The sequence below is a fragment of the Lepidochelys kempii genome, chromosome 2, assembly GCF_965140285.1.
Source record: "Lepidochelys kempii isolate rLepKem1 chromosome 2, rLepKem1.hap1, whole genome shotgun sequence".
NCBI classification, from domain to species: Eukaryota; Metazoa; Chordata; order Testudines; family Cheloniidae; genus Lepidochelys; species Lepidochelys kempii.
In genome coordinates, this window is record NC_136381.1 from 169,706,781 (window position 1) to 169,726,273 (window position 19,493).

The following is a 19,493-nucleotide window of genomic DNA, read 5'->3' on the forward strand; positions in this document are numbered from 1 at the left end:
TCGGTTGTCATAGCTGGCAAGGCCCCAGATAGCAGCAAAAGCAAAAGCTTGCTGCTTACTTTTTTGTTGTTGTTTTTTAATTCCTGAAAGAAAGTGCTTCAGCTGCAGTGCACTTTATGGATAGAAGACCTAAATGTCCTGGGAACACTTACTGATACAGTAAATGAGAAAACAAGACTTTTTTTTACAGTTTTGCACAGAACCAAAATAAAAATGTACAGCCAAACCAATAACTTGCTACTTACAGAAGAAATAGCTATAAATTCATGTTCTCCAGGAAGCCAGCTCCCAAAGAGACATGTTCAGTGGTTTAAAAAAAAAAAGTTTAGTACTGACACAAGACGTTCGAACATGTGTTCCTCTGTAGCTTCTAAAAGCCGCTATTAACATAGAAGTTACCATAATGGAACAGACTCGTAGTCATTGTAATTCATTGTCCTGTCTTACTCAGTGACCTCCAAGGGTATGTGCAACTGCAGTACAATATCATAGAAAGGGAGAGAGAATTTCTTCCTGACCACAGGTGTTCAGCGTGTGCTTGTGACAATCTTTAGAATATTTTTTCTAAGTAGTTCTATTACACACTCTATTCATAGTCATATAAATGTCTAGTAAATTGTGGAGTTGTGTTTTTTTGTTTTGTTTTTTGTTTTTGCCTCATAAAATCATGTGGCAGTGAATTCCATAGGTTAGTTATAAGTTGTGTAAAATGTCTTCAATTTTATATTTATTTACTTAAATGTGTTTTTTTAAAGTATCTAGTCAAAATTCTAGGTGTTTATACCACCATTAAAAATATCCAGAATTAAAGTATTTTTATCCAAAAATAGAAAGACCTTCCTTAATATGACCTAATTTCTCAAACATGCTTATCTAATTAACCTCTCATACAAGAATAGTTTCTCCTCATTAAATTATTCCATATCCCTCATAGCACACCCCTTCAGCAAAAGTCCAGGAAAATAGCTGAGCCCTTTGGCATGCCCTGAAGGTTAAAAGACCCAAGGTCGGTACAATCTTATGGAGAGAATGCTGGAGTTAAGGACCCTTAACAACACTGTCTAAGCCAGGCACAATTCATGAAGGTTCTATGCAAGCTTACTCATAAGAGTGCTCTCAAGACAGCTCAGTACTGGTCATTTTTAAATGCTAAGTTGCTTTTCAGCAGACATTTCTACAGTAATGCCAGGGACTGCTGGGACATGGGATGAGACCACCAAACTATTTTTCATTTATGATCCAATCTCCAGCGTTGCAAGCCTGGTACATTAACACATCTCACCCTAACTCAGTGGTTCCCAAACTTTAACAGCCCGCAAACCCCTTTCACTAAATTGTGAAATCTCGTGAACCCCCTCCTAAAAATGAATATTTCCGGGGATTTAAGTTTAAATTTCCTCCTCACTCCGAGGGGCTCCTGCTGCTGGACCCCGTTGATTGCTCCAATCAACTGAGCTCCACTGAGCTCAGGCTGCAGGTCCCCCTGACTGCTGGGGCTCGGGCTGCCAGCCCCAACTGCCCGGCCCTGCTCTCCCTGGGGCTTAGGCTGCCAGCCCCGTGCGGAGTGCTGGGGTTCTGGCTGTCGGCTCCCCCGCTCACGGGGGGGCAGGGCTCGAGCTGTCTGCCCTGCAACCAGGTCCCACCTGCTGCCTCCAAAGCCCGGGGTCCTCTGGTCGCCATTAGTGACATTTTTCTGGCGAACCCCCTGTACCATTCTGCGAATCCCCAGGGGTTCGCAAACCCCAGTTTGGGAACCACTGCCCTAACTCATGTTTCTGACTTTGTGTGTCGCCCTAATGCTTAGTTTTAATGCTTAGTGATCAGAAGCCATTAGACCAGCTCTTAATTGCAACACTGAGCTTGATTTGTCAACCCTGTGAAATAGAGCCCTGTAACTCTGCGGATATACGCTTTATATCTGTGGATATTTGCGTCCGTGGACCATATTTGTGAATCACGGATGCGGATCCAAATTTTATATCTAGAGCCCTGAAAATCTGCAGACATCCACTTTATATCCCCAGACCATGTTTGCGGATTGCGGATCGGATGCAGATACAAATTTTGTATCTGCGCAGGGGCTCTACTTTAAAGGTTGGTGAAATGATTCAGATGAATTCACCTGGGCAAAATTGATCCATAACAAAACTTTGTGGATGCCCATGAAGCTTCAGGACAGTTGAATTTGGCTTCTGAGGTAAGTAAGCATGCTAGAGGTGTAATTTGGATGGTGGTTCAATTCACTGCTACCGTAACTGTCATTCAAAACATCTGCTGGAGGCTGAGCAGAGTGGAGGCATGCTGGCAGAAAATAGGGCATGGTTTATGCAACTATAAGCCTTGATTGTTACTAGCCTAAGGCAGCTATAGAAAGGAAGTACAGAAGCATAAGGGGCCCACTCATGTTCTTGTATGGTCTACGTGTACCACAGATTGTAGTGTCAATGGGAAGCAGGCTCAACAAAGCCACTGTTTCTCAAACTCAGGTGTTGCCAGGGTAGGGGCTGAACAGAGTATTGACTCCATCCCTCCAACATGCTGGCCATCATAGCTGTGCAAGCATACCATATGACATACACTGCGTTGGGTATAAGCCCAGCACAGTTTACTTCTTCCAGAAAACTGCCAGGAGACTCAGAGCCACACTCTGCTTCCTGAGCTATTCCTAGGACAGCACAACTGTGCGCTGCCTGTTGCTCACGACAGATCATAAAGTGACAATCTAACCCACCCTGCCTGGCTGTTTTACTTTTTTGGGAGGCCTTATTCTCTGTTTTTTTTCCTCATGTTTTGTAAACTACTGACTGGGCCGTGCTCTCCTGTGCTGCTGAATTAGACATATAGCCTGATTCTTTTCCTGGATAAAGAAGAATCTCCACAACAATGTAAGCCAGAAGTAACTTCCATCAATATAAAACCATAGAGTAAAACTGTGTGCCTAATCCGAAAATGCAGAGAAGTGTCTTTCATAAATTCAGCAGCTTCAGCGGCACCAGCAGATTCACCTGGCTGAAACATAGCCATGATAACATACAGAATGGACTTCCATCTTCAATGGTCCTTTGCACGTTTTCTTCCTTTGTCAAGAGTCAATATGAGAGGATTTAGGCTTCTTAAATACTTCAAAATTGCATCTTCCAAGCTCGCTTGTGGTCAGTTTGGTGCTCTGTTTCTTTCAACTTCAGCTCTGTAAGCCTTCTTTAAAAGCGTACCTTCTTCTGTATGTATGACATGACCCCACAGTTGCAGTCATCTGAACAGGTGCAAGATCTGATGAGGTTCAATAAGGATAAGTGCAGAGTCCTGCACTTAGGACGGAAGAACCCAATGCACAGCTACAGACTAGGGACCGAATGGCTAGGCAGCAGTTCTGTGGAAAAGGACCTAGGGGTGACAGTGGACGAGAAGCTGGATATGAGTCAGCAGTGTGCCCTTGTTGCCAAGAAGGCCAATGGCATTTTGGGATGTATAAGTATAAGTAGGGGCATAGCGAGCAGATCGAGGGACGTGATCGTCCCCCTCTATTCGACATTGGTGAGGCCTCATCTGGAGTACTGTGTCCAGTTTTGGGCCCCACACTACAAGAAGGATGTGGATAAATTGGAGAGAGTCCAGCGAAGGGCAACAAAAATGATTAGGGGACTGGAACACATGACTTATGAGGAGAGGCTGAGGGAACTGGGATTGTTTAGTCTGCAGAAGAGAAGAATGAGGGGGGATTTGATAGCTGCTTTCAACTACCTGAGAGGTGGTTCCAGAGAGGATGGTTCTAGACTATTCTCAGTGGTAGAAGAGGACAAGACAAGGAGTAATGGTCTCAAGTTGCAGTGGGGGAGGTTTAGGTTGGATATTAGGAAAAACTTTTTCACTAGGAGGCTGGTGAAACACTGGAATGCGTTACCTAGGGAGGTGGTAGAATCTCCTTCCTTAGAAGTTTTTAAGGTCAGGCTTGACAAAGCCCTGGCTGGGATGATTTAATTGGGGATTGGTCCTGCTTTGAGCAGGGGGTTGGACTAGATGACCTCCTGAGGTCCCTTCCAACCCTGATATTCTATGATTCTATGATAAGATTGCTGCTTGCTGGGAATGTCTGAGTATCAACTTCTTGGTGACAGATCAAACCAATGGATGTTAATAATATGCTGTAACTTTTTACATTGAAAACTGTTTCAGAAATCACAAGCAACAGATATATCCCAAAGACCTTTCTCATCTTAGAATCATAGAATGTCAGGGTTGGAAGGAACCTCAGGAGGTCACCTAGTCTAACCCCTGCTCAAAGCAGGACCAATCTCCAATTTTTGCCCCAGATCCCTAAATGGTCTTCCCAAGGATTGAACTCACAACCCTGGGTGTTGAGCTTAATGTGCATTAGCAGGCCAATGCTCAAACCACTGAGCTATCCCTCCCCCATGCTTCAGTATTTTCGATTTCAAATATGCAAGGAAATAACTTATTTAGGTGTTAAAATTTGTTCTAATCTTCCCAAAATTGTTTCTATAAATATGGACTATATATTAAAAGAAATTTCCAAGGATGTGGAGAGGTGCCATATCCTCCCTCTGTCATTTCTAGGGAGAATAGAAATAACCACAATTAATATCTACCCAGGAATGACCTATATCATTAGCCTATTGCCTTTAAAGGTCACTCCCTTGCTCTTTGGTAAAATAAATAGGCTTATTGTGCAATTTTATGGGATAAAAAACAGTTTCACGTATCACACAAGACCCTTAAAAATAGGCTTGCCAGATTTGTATTTATATTATCTAGCATTCCGAATGTGTCCTAATTTAAGATGGTTCTCCTCCAGTAGCTCTGTATACACACCGGTCTGGTTTGAAATAGAAAATAACTTATCGAAACCATTTGGTTCCCTCTTTTCTGTTATATACCTTAAGAGGCTACCCACATCCTTAAGGAAAATTCCGATCTTTGCACCTACAAGATGCAACACATTAAGATGATTATAGCTGCTGATCTTACTAATTCTCTTCTTGTACCGCTATGTACCTGGGCATCAAGATCAAGGCAAATGCCACGCTTAAGACAATTTGGATAGAAAAAGGATTTAAAAAATCAAAGCTATAATATAAGATGATAGACTGGCCTCCTTCAATTACATGTGCAACAAAGATCAGTTACTGCAGTCTGAGTTCCTCCTTTCAGCAGCTATGCTCAGGAATTCATGCAAGGGTAGGGAACAATTGGTCTGTTTCAACTCTCTCACCTCTAGAAGAACATATTAAGAAATATAGAAACAAAAGTCACTTTGTAGGAATTACTTATAGGTGGCTAATACTTTGCATTACCGTCCCAATCTGAGTTTCAAAGAAAAATGGGAAAGAGAACTTAACCTTACTATCAAAACAGAAACGTGGGAGGATATATGGCTTAATGTGAAAGACGCTTCAAGTTCTTTATCCTTGCGATTCTTCCAGAACAAGATAATAAACAGGTATTACTGGACTCCAGGAAATTAAGGCTAGATTGGTAACACGCAGTGAATCCTGGAAATGCAACTAGCCCCATGCGAACCTTTCACACATCCTGTATGCCTGTCAAAAATGCATGTGTTCTGGAATACCATATTCAGTGCTCTCTCAACAACGTCGTGTTGTTATTTTTCCATCTCCGACTTTGGGTATGTTGGGGATGCTGAATGAGTTGGCATTAAGAAATGGATTGCAGTAACTAATTTAGTGCCCAAAAGTTATTTTGAGAAAATATACAATTCCTCCCTCACACACAGATTGGCTTAGTGAACTCTCTACTACTGTATTAATGGAATTAATGACTTTGTCTAATAGAAATGCTTGGAAAAAATATGAGGATGTCTGGTCACACATGAAACTATTGCATAAATTTGCAGTTTAGTATATATTAGTCCCCAGTGCTCATAGGTTATCTTCTCACTTATTTATCTGTTTAGTCACTTCAACAATTGACTCTCTGCATGACCTTTATGGGTTCAGGTTTGTTTGCTTGTTTTTTGGTTTGTTTTTTTCCAGGTTTAACAAATAATAAAAACTGAATTTTGCTATTTATAGGGCCATCTTATGCACGTATTTATATATGTTTTGTTTCATTCTGTTTATATTTTATATAAAAACGATAAAAAGAAAGATTAAAAAAAAGAAAACAGTTTCATAAGTTCAAGTGCATTGTTTAATTGGCTATTCTGTCCAGATTTGGTCAGAGGCTATAGTACAGCAGTGCTTGTTTTGCAGAACATCTGTTGTCATGAAATCAGATTAGGAAGACATCTTTATATACTTGGTGTCAGATTGTGTGGTCCATATTCCTACAAAACTTGACAAATCTGTGCATTTCATCATTGTTTGAGCACAATAGCACATTTTTCAAGATGTAAGCAATGCCATTTGATAAATATCTTGCCCTCGTGGTATTTTGAAATTCAGGATAGCTCTCAAAGTTCTGTATGACAGAGAGTAATTTGTGAAATCCGAATAAATAAGGTAGCCACAAAAATGTCTCACAGCTGTGGAATGTCTGCAGTATATCATAATACATTTAGCATATCAGACCATAGGAAAAATAGAAACATGAGGGAAAGGTACGTTGTTTGGCTCAGAAATGATTATATCAGGGAATAATGCTGGGGGGAAAGATAGGTTAGAGGGTGTATAGGGATGTGGGTGTATTTCCCTGGCTCCTTGCCATCTGCAAACAAATCATTGACTATAAAGAGTCAGCACGTAATGTACAGGGTGACCTTGACATTGTAAATGGGTAAGAGAAATTTATCACATGCTGTCCACCATATTAATATGATGGAAAGTTTCACATGGTGAACTGAACTCTCTTTTGGAGTCTCTGCCCAGCAATTCAGGGGAGTGTGGGGAGTTTTCACAATTTCTTATGTTTATGTATCCACCATGACAGCTTATACAGTAACACAATTCCTTATATTGTGCAATAAAACATGATACCCAAACCAAACTTAAGGACTTTAAAAGCTTTTGCTTTAAACAGAGAATCAGTCAGATTTAAAAATAAATAAACTACATTATAGGAACTGGGAGAGAATTTTACAAATAGCACTGACAATTTACATATTAAGCTATTCCAGCTGTTAAGCCATGGAAATTGGCACAAACCACCAATACGGTGCATGCAGCAGAAAGGAATACACTGCTTTTCAGCTTGATAGCATGCATACAATTAAGTACAGATGTCCCTAATGGGATTTTTGTTGTTGTTTTATTGTGAGATCTATATTAATGTCCAGTTTATATGCCACAAATAAGTGGAATAAAGTTTCATTTTATCACTTTCTTCTTAGCAAAGGAAAACCCATACAGAGAAATGAAATCATAACTAACTGATCATTCATATTTAAGTGAGACTAGCTATTAAATTTATGAAAGTTGGCGGAAACACTCGGTAAGGTGCTCAGTGTACCTGCTGGCTGGCTGTCCGTGAGCTATGTAACTGAAACAGAGACACATTCAGCTAATGTCTCCTCTACTTGAAAGACTGATTGTGGGCAGGGATTCTGTTATTATGATTATTTGTAATTTACTTATAGTAGCATTCTCTGTGTACTAGGCACTTTCAAAACACTCATTAATTGAGACTATCTATGTTAAAAGGTTGATTCTGACAGGATTGAGAGCGGCCTGCAATGCGTTAAGCTGCCTCAGCTCTCACCACTGAAGATAATAGACGGTGTGGATGTTCAATACATCACCGGTTGCATTCAGCATCTCACAGAATCAAGTCCCAAGTGTCAATGTGTATGAGACCTACACAGTACACTACTATTCAGACTTGTTTTAAACTCTTCAATGCAGCTCATCACTAGAAATTTTGGAAAAGACACATGCCAGTTATGTACATTTGGGTGTGTGTTGGAGGTTACCTGCTTTTGTTAAGTGATGCATTTGAACTGAGGAGTGGTGTCTTTTTTTTTTTTCTGTCTTTTTCTTCTATAAAAGGTCCTACAGACACAAAACCCATCCTAGCATAAATCAATCTATTCATGAGTACTGGGCATACATAAGTTATATTGGCTCAGGTGGTCTGAGTTCCAGTCTGTATCCTGATTCTCAGCTTTATAGTGCACTCTTCTGTACTATACATGCAAATCAAAGGCAGGAGATGGGTGAGAAACCCCTGCTTTATAAATATTTATTAGTGATTCATATACTTTATCCCAAGCTCACATGCATATAAGGGCAGGACAAAGTCTGAACTGTTCCATAGATTCTTATTTCATAATTATTGTATGTTAACAAATAATTTTTAACTTAGAAGTAAAATTTGACACTTTACTATCTAGTCAGTATAACTGTTATATTATTGCAAACGAAAGGGCCATCTCTCAAGGTGTGGATTTGAAGCAAATTTGATTGAGACCTCTTTATTTTAAATTAATTTATACATATTACATATATGTAACAATTATAAGGGAGTTATTCATAACATACTCCTCTTGCTCATATCATCCCTTCCATGAGACAATTGATAATTGGGAAATATCTTTGCAAATCAATGGGCTTGTACTAAAACTCTGGCTGTAGCACACCAGAAATAGAAATCCAAATTTCAAATCTTTAAACTCCTCTAATCTTTCTGCAACAATTTAAGCCCTACCAGATATTCTGAATGTGTAAGGCAAACAAGCCTTCATTTTCAGCAGGGGAGCAACTTGTGTGAAGTAATAAGGGTTTGTGTAAGGATTATGACATGCCCTGGTAATACTTAGTACATAGTACATTTCCGTTATGTTTGAAATTATGGTCAAAACAGGCTTCAAACCATGTTATGACATGATATATTTTGGCAATGGACTAGAAATGGGTGGGTGTGGGGGGTGTAACATTGTTTGATCCCATTATTACTGTAATTTACCATTATGTTGATAGAGGAGTATTGTGTGAATTTGTCATTGGGTTGCCCAGGCAGACCTCTAAAGATAGCTGCATTAGGACTATGCAACTCTTGTGATTAATTTCACCTTCCTCTGTGTCTGTAATTGAACACCATGTTCTGTAATGAAAATAAAGGCATCCAAAACAGGAACAAATTCATTTTGCTTCTATAGGAGGAAAGTGTATTGGGAGTCCTCTTGTAAATCATTGCTGGTGATGCTGTACCATTTTTGAGAGCCTCATAATAGTTTAAGGTTTCAGAGTAGCCGCCGTGTTAGTCTGTATTCGCAAAAAGAAAAGGAGGACTTGTGGCACCTTAGAGACTAACCAATTTATTTGAGCATAAGCTTTCGTGAGCTACAGCTCACTTCATCAGATGCATTCAGTGGAAAATACAGTGAGGAGAGTAACCAATTTATTTGAGCATAAGCTTTAAGTATCATTTTGTTTGAAGCCATACAAGATGCACTTAGCCACTTGTGCTGGGATTTTCAAAGGATCTTAAAGTGACTAAGCACCTGAATTCCAATGAATTTCAATGGGATTTCCCATTTGCAAGTGGGATTTATTTATTACAAAAGAATTTTCTGACTGTTTTTTTCATAGTGGGAAACTTCATTTTGTGAAATTAAAAAGTAGCCATGTTGATTTTGTCATACCACGGAAATTACTGAGCTGATCACTCTGTTGGTTTGTTTGTTTCAGACTTCCGGCAGTTTTTCCAAAAGCTCATCTTTCTGTTGTGACAAAGCATCACAGTAAGTCTCTCTTGAATGGTTTTGCTGTATTACCGCTCAGTAGTGTTGTGCTGTTTTTAATTGCTCCTGTGCATGGCATCTTCTGCAGGTTAAAGTAATATTTAAAGACATTCCAGTTGTTGTCTATGAAAGACATAGGCCATAACATTTTCTTGTTAAGGTTGTAGAGTGATCTTTTACTGGACATATGCAAAATACCAGATGAGCTGAGTATTTTCGTAAAGGTAAAACTACCACAAGTCACCTTAAACACTGTATTATTTTCATTTATCTTTCATGCTGCTTCTTCAATACAGCTTTAATTACACAGATCTAAAGGTAGATTGTTTTCTTTAAGGGTAAAATTCACCCTTTACAGAGGGCCCAAGTGGGAGTTAAGTTCTGCATAGACTTTGCCCTGGCCCCTGGGCCTTTACACAGGGATGTCTTTCACCAAAAGTAAAGTTGGGACTCATGAAAGGTGACAGACTGAGAGCACAGAAGTTGTTTATCCAGACCAGATTGCTCACAGGCTGCAGTCCCAGATTCTATCCCACTCTGCCACTGTGCCTCAGTCCAATCCAGTGAAGGGATCCACCATGAGGGGTAAGAGAGAGTTCACTTTCCATGCCCAGCAAATACGCTGCTTATTATTTGCATCACAGTAGCACTTAAAATGTGCTAGGCACTTTACAGACATATAGGAAGCACTGTCCCAAAGAGCTTACCAACTGAAATGTTGCCAAGAAGGTTCCCCTTTAGTGGTGGTAGGTTTTATAGTGTGGACACCTGTTTGCTTGGGCTGAATACTGGTAGAGAGCTAGGAACTTCTGACTTCTAGTCCTCCTTCTTCCCTCCGACTTTCAGTGTGGCCTGGAGCAAAAGTCTGTAGATTAAAATAGGGTTAATAATATTTATCTATCTACTTCACAAGCATGTGAAGATTAATGTATTTGCAGTGTATTGAAGATGGAAAGCTCTAAACAAGTTCTAAATATTATTTAGGTGCGGCTGCTAACTAGCCATTATATGGTAACAACCCTTTTCACTATTAACCTGGGCCAAAGCAGTGAGGAGGAAGGAAAGGATATTTTAAATGTTTTACATAGTCTTTACTATGGCTCTTTTTTGGTCCATGTTCAAAGCAAATAAATGGTGAGAACAAAACAACATGTGCTATAACTCCCGTGCTTTTTCTGTAGCTTGTTTGGACATGGCATTCAAAAAGGGTGCTTCGAACTCTATTCATTAGAAACATGTGAATAGTTTCTATGGGTGGTTTATGACAGTAAAGAAGAAGTTGTAGGCCAAACTATTGGAGAAACTAAACCTAATTTTGACTTCATTTACTCTATTGAAGTTACTCTAAATTCATATCTGTATAACTTAGGGCAGATTTATTCATGTAGCATACATGAGCAATTTTAGAGACCTCTTAAAGACAGAGTGTCTGTGATGCCCCAAAGAAATAGCGAGAGATTATTGCAGCCATGAGTCTCTGTTTGTCTGTAACACCTGGATTTTCTCCTGTTCGGGACAGAACAAATTCAATTGTATTAATTTTTCTACCTTTCCATAGCACTGCACATATAGGCTTGGGATTTTATAGGTGGCACAGTAATGAACTCTCTTTTGGCCAGCTGTCAGTTGCTTAAAGACCTGACTAAATTTTGTTTTATAAGCCGTTTATGAACCGCAATTTCGATGAAAATATCAGGAACCATAAATACTGACTGGTTCCCTAGTATGAGTTCAGGATGAAATTTCTGCTCATTAACTTTCTATTTTCTTGTCACACTCACCCCTCTCTCCACTCCCCAAACTGCCACATCGGATTCTTCGCAGAAGTGCAGACTTTGATCACATTATGGAGGAGGGCTATGAACTTGACCTGACTTACATCACTGAGCGGATCATTGCAGTATCCTTCCCTGCCAGCTGTTCAGAGGAAACATATGTGCACAACCTGCAAGATGTAACCCGAATGCTCAAATCCAAACATGGAGATAATTACCTGGTAAGTGCAGATTAATCCTGTTTGTAATTCAGCTATGTGTAATTCAGTTTTATCCCTATTTGCTGTATGATGGCTGATCTGATATCCTTAATAACAGAGCCTAGTATAGGCTCACTTACACCAATGTAAGTTTGGATGTAACTCCACCAAAGCCTATCTAGTTCACATTTACACCAGCGCAAGTGACGGCAGCCCAGCATTTTACATTCAGTCAAACAAGGAAACAGATGCAAGCCACCTTCTTGTTGATGGCAAGGCAGTATACATTTTGAGCATCATGTTCATTTGCAACAGAAAATTTGTAGGGATAGTTCTCACTGAGTAAAACTCATTCCTACAAGATCCAGATACCTCACCATGGAATGCATTTTTCTAGCAGCTGTAACTTGGGTTCCGATGATCTCTGACCATCCGCCCTGCCCCCCACCTTGGCTGGCTCCACTGTTGATTGTAAAACAGCACATAAAGGTTGCTGTTAGTGTGATTTGTCTCGTTCATTGACTTGATTTAGATGCATTTTTTCCCCATTACTTATTTTCTATTTAAAAAATCTCTAATGGGTTCCACATGCATGATCTTTTATGATGACCAAAACTGTTGTTCTCTCATGCTGTGTGTGTTTTCTGCTTAGCACATTTAAACCCTGTGGTATCTTACTCTTTCTCGCAATGTGCTTATAAATCAGGGCCAAAATCTCTGCTGTTAATTGCAGTTATTTTTACCTGACATGTGTAAACTATTAGAATAAATCCACAATTTCAGGAGGGTAAAATTACTGTAGCAGCTAGCTTGCATTGTCATTCCATCCGAAGAACACCAGCACTCTGCATTCATTCACTCACAACACTTTATTTATCACAACTGCATTGTATAGCAATGACTGCACTCAGGCTGTACTTGCAGTACTACCAATTATGAATCTTTTGTCACATCAGCTTTTCTGTAAGAAAACCAGTGGTCTCTCTGACGCAAAATTGTAGTGCTTTGCAAAGCATTTCACCTAAGTCAATGTTTCAAAATCAGCCCAGATCAACTGTCATTTTCATGTGATGCTGTATTTTGGTATACGTGAAATAGGCTGGTGGTCTTGGTCCAGCTATCTAACTCTTATTAGATGTGTTCACATCACAAAAAAAAAAAAAACAGTTATATTTATACTAATTCCATTTTGTGTTAGGAAAAGGCCATAACCTCTCCATAGCTAAGTTTGCCAGCAATTACCAATTGGTTTAGTCTTACTATAACTTTGGCATGGGAAATACAGTGGTTTGGTTGGAAAATTGGCAGATTTACTCTGGAAATAAAGGAAAATGTATTTGCAAAGTGAAGAAATTTGGCAAGTCATTTTGCAGTTCTAGTCCATTATAAAATTACCACTTTTGTCTAAGGCTTCTTTGTCTCCCTCTGTTTCAAAAATGACTTTTTTGAACCCCTTCAAATTTTCCATATCGTTTAATATCCTTGAACATTTGCATTCCAGCTATGGCACCAATCCAGCAAAACACTTAAGCGTGTGAATAGTCCCACTGAAGTCACAGAGAGCACTAACGTGCTTAAAGTTAAACACATGCTTAAGCACATTCTTGTGTCATAGAATCATAGAGTTAAAAGGGACCACAAAGGTCATCTAATCTAACCCCCTGCCAAGATGCAGGATTTGTTGTGTCTAAACCATCCAAGACAGATGGTATCAGAGCCTGTTTTGTCGAAATGTAAGCAAAATTATAAATGCTTTTTGTTGTGGGTAGTTTTGAGCCCAATCTTCCTCCCTTTGATTTCTTTGTGAGTTATTGGCACCATTCTGCTGTCATTAGTGCCAATGGGAATTTCTGGACATTAATGTCAATGGGGGCCAGGATGGCATATTGTATGTTTGCATGAGCAAGTTGTCCTCTATGCAGTTGTTGCATATTGGAAAGAACATCGAAGCTTCTTCCATAGTTAACAGTTACAGCCCTCTTTCTTTAGCTCAAGTAGCAGAGACTTGTGTCTTAGAGATCTAAGATGGGTCCCAGCTCTAGTCCCAGCTCTGCACATCTGTAATTATTATGGAGAGCTGATAGCATCTCCCTAGCTAAGGCTGATTTTGGCCCTACTTTGTATCCATAAAATTTGTTCCAAAATGGTTGAAAAAATAAAGTATGTTTTTAAAATTAAAAGAGTTCAAAATGGCACTTTTAAAATTTCTGCTAAGTGTCTAACTTTTTTTGTGTCCCCCTTTGTCAACTCGGTGAAATCACCTGATATCACAAAATTCCAAACATAAATAGATTTTAGTAACTATCCCCCCAGCAACCTCAGTGATGTTTTCAAATTCACATACAGCGCTCTGGTAGAGTCCCATGACAAAAAGTGTTTTATAAACACTAAAAGATTTTGACATTGGCTCATGCAACAAGGACATTTCAAAGGCTGAAATAATAAAATATGTAAGAAATTGTCATTATTTGTAAACTAGACATGAAGCAGGAATCACTGGATCTAGGTAGAAAAGAAAGAACCAATAGAAAGGGTGTAATTGTCAGCAATGAATTTTCTCAGTGACCAAAGAAACTATATTGGGCCGATGTGTTGCTTGTACATAGTGTAATTTTACTGACCATTTCTTTCCATAACAAGTACTTATCTATCACATCCTTAAAAAACCCAAGCTCTTAAAAGCCAGAAAATGAATAGTTAAGGAATCATAAATCTTATACTTCCTACAAAATAAAAAAAAATCATATCAGGTAGAAAGAAATGCAGATTTCATCATAACAAAAAAACACAGTCCTGTCCCTAAATATTTTTCGTTAATAATTTCAAAATATAAACACAACACACAATCCTTCAGAAGAAAAATACATTATTTCTGTACCATTAGTGACACATATTCATTACTGTCAGAAACAATGCACATGCATACATTATTTCATAGTATATCAGCAAAGTTTTACACTTATTCTATTAAAGTGCATATTGTTGTTAATAGTTTTATTATTTATGTATGTTGTAATACTCCCTAAAAAGTGTTAGGCACTGTACCAACACAGAGGAACAGCATAATTCTCAAGAAAACAACTGTTTTAGATTCTTAATCACTGCCAACTGGTACCTAAATTGAACTAGTTTTAAACTGAACAGTTTGTCTTACATGAAAATATTTTGACATTGAAATAAAGGTAAGAAAAATATATGGCCAAAATTTCCACTTACTTTAATGGGAGCTGTCTGAGTGCTCAGTAGTTTTGAAAGTCAAGGCACTTAAAGTCAAGGCACTAAAAATGGACTTAGGAACCTGTCTTTAGGCATCCATTTTTTTAAAATCTTGGTCAATTATTTAAAACCAACCAACCAATCAAACAAACAAACAAAAACCTCCCACAATGTAGAAATCAGAGAAACTCATGTAGTCTAATAAGATTGCTAAGCATAAGGCCTAATACTATTTAAAATCTTTCATTATATATACCGGTAATTACTATTATAAACGTGAAAATTTTAATTGTTACATATTGTAGGCATTTACTTAGCATATGTAGTTTCCCATTATACTTTCCTGAATTTACTAAGGGAAATACCCCGAATACTGCAAATGCTGAACTTAACCAAATTATTAGCTGAAGTTAGATATCTAAAGTGACTGAAAAATCTGAAGGCCCTCCCCTGTCATTTAACTTTCTTATAACATAATTTGGATACAGTGATTTACCACAAAAGAAATTAAACATCAAGATCTCATACTTTTTCTTTCTCTTTCTTCCTGAACAGGTGTTAAACCTTTCTGAGAAAAGATATGACCTTACCAAGCTTAACCCAAAGGTATTGGTTTTGATCATAACATTCCTCACTTGCTAGACTTCTATACAGCATAAATGGGCTGCCATAAGCCTTCAAACTATACATGCTTTGATGTGCACAATGGATGACAATTTTAGGAAGAGTTTAGAAAACCAAAGATGCCGCCCCTTTAATTTTAAGTGTTGTGACTTCTTTCATGTCAGGGCTATGCTTTACAAAGTTGTTTCCATTGTTTTCTTTGGCTTTGCACATAAGACCTTGATCCAGAGTCCATTCAAGTCAATGAAAAGATTCTCGTTGATTTGTGTTTTTAATGTCAGGTCTACATTACATGTGTGCCCATGGAATATTTATGGCCATATAATGCTCCTTTGCTATGTAAACCTTAATGTACTGAAATTGATGAACTCACAGTTCAACATAACCTCATGTTTCGTGGATTTGCCTTCCTCTCTTCACAATTGCATCTGTGAACATTGGCAATGCAATTAGGGGAACAAAAGTTGTTGGCATCTTTCTTTGTTCTTCCTCATAGCCTTCCCCCCAACTCCCGGCCCCGATTTGTATCTTCATTTGTTATAACATTTTCTTTGGAGTGAGATGGGAGGTGTAAAGGGTTGAATATATGTCTGGGACTCAAGCTCATTCCCATATTTAAGAACTTTGGCAGGCAGCCTTCAACAGCAACCCTTGGCCCATACCATCACAGACCTACAGTCACAGCAGCAGCACAGCATTGTTTGGACCTAGCAGGGGTTCAGATTACTGCCGAGAAAACACAGTGAAGACATTTGAAGTCTGATCTTTTAACACACAGGCAGTTTTTATCACATGTTAATGAATGCGTAGGATTTCATTGGCTTACTATTTTTGGAATGTGAACAAGATAAATGCACAGATAATGATGAGAAGTTGACCAAAAGAAAACTAGTTCCTTTAAAGGTAGGAAATACAGGTTATTAAGAGAGCTGGGCAGGAAACAGTTTTCCCATCCCAGGAAATTTTAAGATTTTGAAATTTTTTCCTGTCCCAAATCAAGAAGAAAAGTCTGACATTTTCATAAATCAACCCCCTTCCCCTCTCCCCTCCACCACCAAAAAAAAAAAGTTTGGATCAATCAAAACAGTTTGATTCAACAATTTCTAAAGACTTGTATTTTGACCTTTTATTTTATTTTGTTTTATTATGTTTTATTTTATTTTTACTATGAATTAATATGAATTTCTAAACGAAAACTAATTTTGAACCAAAAAAACTCCAGAACTTTTATTTAGAAAATGTTGAAGTGGGTCATTTTGACAATTGTTTTAATTTTTTTTCAATGGGAAATTTCACAAAGCCAACCCTTTCCTACACAAAGTTTCAGTTTTGATTAATCAAAATACATTTTGGAAAAAAATTCTCAGTCAGCTCTAGTGTTGGATAAGATTTGTTAATACTTGCATGGAAAGCTCATGTATGCTAATAATAATAATAATTAATCCCTCCTCCCCCTGCTGTTTTGGGAGGTCTGTAAAGATGTTTTGCTTATATGATGAAAAGGCATTTTAAATAATGAAATATCACCATGGTTCTGTGAAGCACAGATGTTTCTGTTAGAAAAAAGAAGGAACCTTTACCATCATAGCACATTTTGGCGTAGGATTATTGAATACGATAATAATGTTAAAGAGTACCTTGTAAATGGAAAATGAAGTGGTTTTGCTTGATTCCAGATTATGGATGTGGGCTGGCCTGACCTTCACGCACCTCCCCTTGATAAGATGTGCACCATCTGCAAGGCTATGGAATCATGGTTGAACAGCGACCCTCAGCATGTGGTGGTGATCCATTGCAGAGTAAGTGTGCAGTGTAGTGAGCGTATATATGACGTTCAATTTTTAATACTTGATCATAACAAGAAAAGTTATAATTAACAGTTTTGCAGCTGTTTTAATGTTGAAAACATAGTGAGCCAGATGCTTAGCTGATATAAAGGGGCCTAAAGCCATTAACTATGCCGAGTTAGACCAGCCAATGCTCTGGCCAGATAAATCCAGGCTTGTGTGCTTAGAAGTAATAAGCAGTGAGGTGTATATATATCAAAACTGAACACCATTGTTGAGTGTATTTAGTCCATCTCCTTGTCAAACTTTTGAGGATCCTCTTGTAGTATATGACATTCATTTACTTTAGTGGACTTTGAGGGCACACGGCACCTCACAGAATCACCATAAGTCAATTGAATCAAGTCATTACGAGCACTAATCTCCAAATCTCCAAAGAGTCCAAATCTCTACTTAGTTGCCTAAAGTGGGCATTTGGTCACCTAAATGCACGTCTGACTTTTCATCTCTGGGATTTAGGTATCTAGTTTAGATGCCCAAGTTGAAAAGTGGGCACTTTATTGTTGAATATATCATACAGTGATTGCAACGGATAACATTATTCATTCCATTTGGACTAGAATAATATTGTATAGACATAGAGCTAAATTCACAAAAGGATTCACAAAAGGATTTAGGCACCTAACTGCCACTTTAGGCACCTAAATCCAAGAATCAGGACTTCTGACATTCACAAAACTTCACTTAGCTGCTGCTGAAAGGTGAAATAAACTTGCTCGGTGCCTAAATTTGTGAACACCCAGAGAGAGTTCACAGCTAAAAATCACAGGAAGAAGGAGGCATCTGCCTACAGCATGGATTTAGGCATGGAACTCCCAAAGGGGCGGGGCTTAGTGCACACCCCTCTTGTCGGCATCTCCCATTGGCTACTTTAGACTGAGAACTACCCAGCATGTTGGCTTCTGTGAATCCCATTCTGTGGCACCCATCTCTCCCCATTCATTACACAAGGAGCCTGAGCACCTAACTCAGGCTTTGTGAATTCCATAGATTTTCTGGACACCTAAAAGTTAGATGTCTTGACACTCAGTGTCTCAACACTTACATTTCTTTGTGAAACTATCCCACACTGCCATTGTAGCCACTGGGAAATTCGGGCCCTTAGGACCATCCAGGTCCTAACTAACTGCATAATTGCAATACTCTAATGTGCTGTTACTGTTGTGTAATGTTTTCCCTTCTCAGTGTTTGTTCACTGAGAAGAGAAATAAAGCTAAAGTAAATAATCCTGAGATCAGAAGTGAATTGGCAGGTTTGTTGATGGCACTCGAGGCAAATACATCTATAGTCTTACTGGCTTTGCAGTGCTGTTATTTGTTGACAGTAAATTAATCAGATATGGGACCAGAACTTGCTTCCATTGAAATCATTTGAAAACTCCCACTGATATTTTCCCCCAGTCCTGCAGTTGATAGCATGTGGGCAAACTTTGTGCCTGTGGGGAGTCCCGTTGATTTCCTGTCATCTGCAGGACTGGAGCCTTAAATGGTGCAGAAATGAGGCCTGTAACAGGGCAGGCTGCCCCAGTAAATGAAGCAGGTCTAGCTCCCCTGTGCCTGAACAAGTGCTCCCATTTGGCCAAGAAAGAGGGTGAGGCAGTACATGGGGCCTATGAAGGACCAGAATTTGAGAGCATGAAATGTGATGAGTTCAGGCTGCAGGGAGGTGGAGAGTGGCAGGAGATGAGAGCTGCAGGAGCCTGAAGGTGTTTCCTAGGGGAAGGCTAAAGGCAGGAGAGCAAGAGTGGTTTAACAGCAGTCTGCTCCGAGCCAGTGAGCCAGGGCTGGAGAACTGACGGCAGCGGCGGCAACAGCAGCAGAGGGGAGTTGCCTGCTGGCTTGTACAGCGATCGGTCTGGGGAACAGAGTGATGCTCCCTGGTGAGGGTGATCTCTCAGCAGAGAGGCTGTGGGGGTTCCTGCTGTGATGACTGGAGTTCAGCTCCAGCTCAGAGGGCTGGGATGGCTGTCCTGGCAGAGGATCTGGAGAGGACTGATGAGGAGCCTAGTTGTGGTATGGAGAGAATCATGTCATGAGATTTTAAGGACTATATGCACTGGAGTGATAAATGAACTGTTTTGAGACTTATGTTTTGGATTATTTGCACAATATTTTTGTAGTAAACTAGCCTCAAAGAAGGATATCATTGAGGCAAGAGAGCCTTATGGAGAGTCCTT

At 39.2% G+C, this 19,493-nt stretch overlaps 1 protein-coding gene and 1 long non-coding RNA gene across 15 annotated transcripts in view; one reads left to right on the forward strand and one right to left on the reverse strand.

Moving 5' to 3' along the window:
* The window catches only part of TNS3 (tensin 3), a 418,803-nt gene that overhangs the window by 251,557 nt on the left and 147,753 nt on the right, over positions 1-19,493 (forward strand). For 10 of the 12 annotated variants that reach the window (XM_078851678.1, XM_078851681.1, XM_073332748.2 and 7 more), the window contains 4 exons: positions 9,603-9,655; positions 11,480-11,651; positions 15,402-15,452; positions 17,147-17,269. In XM_078851678.1, coding sequence (XP_078707804.1) covers positions 9,603-9,655; positions 11,480-11,651; positions 15,402-15,452; positions 17,147-17,269 — 399 coding nt within the window. The remainder of the gene's footprint in view (positions 1-9,602; positions 9,656-11,479; positions 11,652-15,401; positions 15,453-17,146; positions 17,270-19,493) is intronic. The other 2 variants (XM_078851676.1, XM_078851680.1) reach the window with 2 other exon arrangements.
* On the reverse strand, positions 6,146-14,900 carry LOC140907249 (uncharacterized). Of its 3 annotated transcripts, none has more exons than XR_012157418.1 (3): positions 14,847-14,900; positions 10,363-10,520; positions 6,146-9,737 (listed from the first exon to the last, which is right to left on the reverse strand). It is a non-coding gene; the product is annotated as an uncharacterized LOC140907249 (long non-coding RNA). The 3 variants fall into 3 exon arrangements; XR_012157419.1 differs by adding an exon at positions 11,437-11,600 and having other exon boundaries at positions 6,146-10,520; positions 14,847-14,894; XR_012157417.1 differs by having other exon boundaries at positions 6,146-10,520.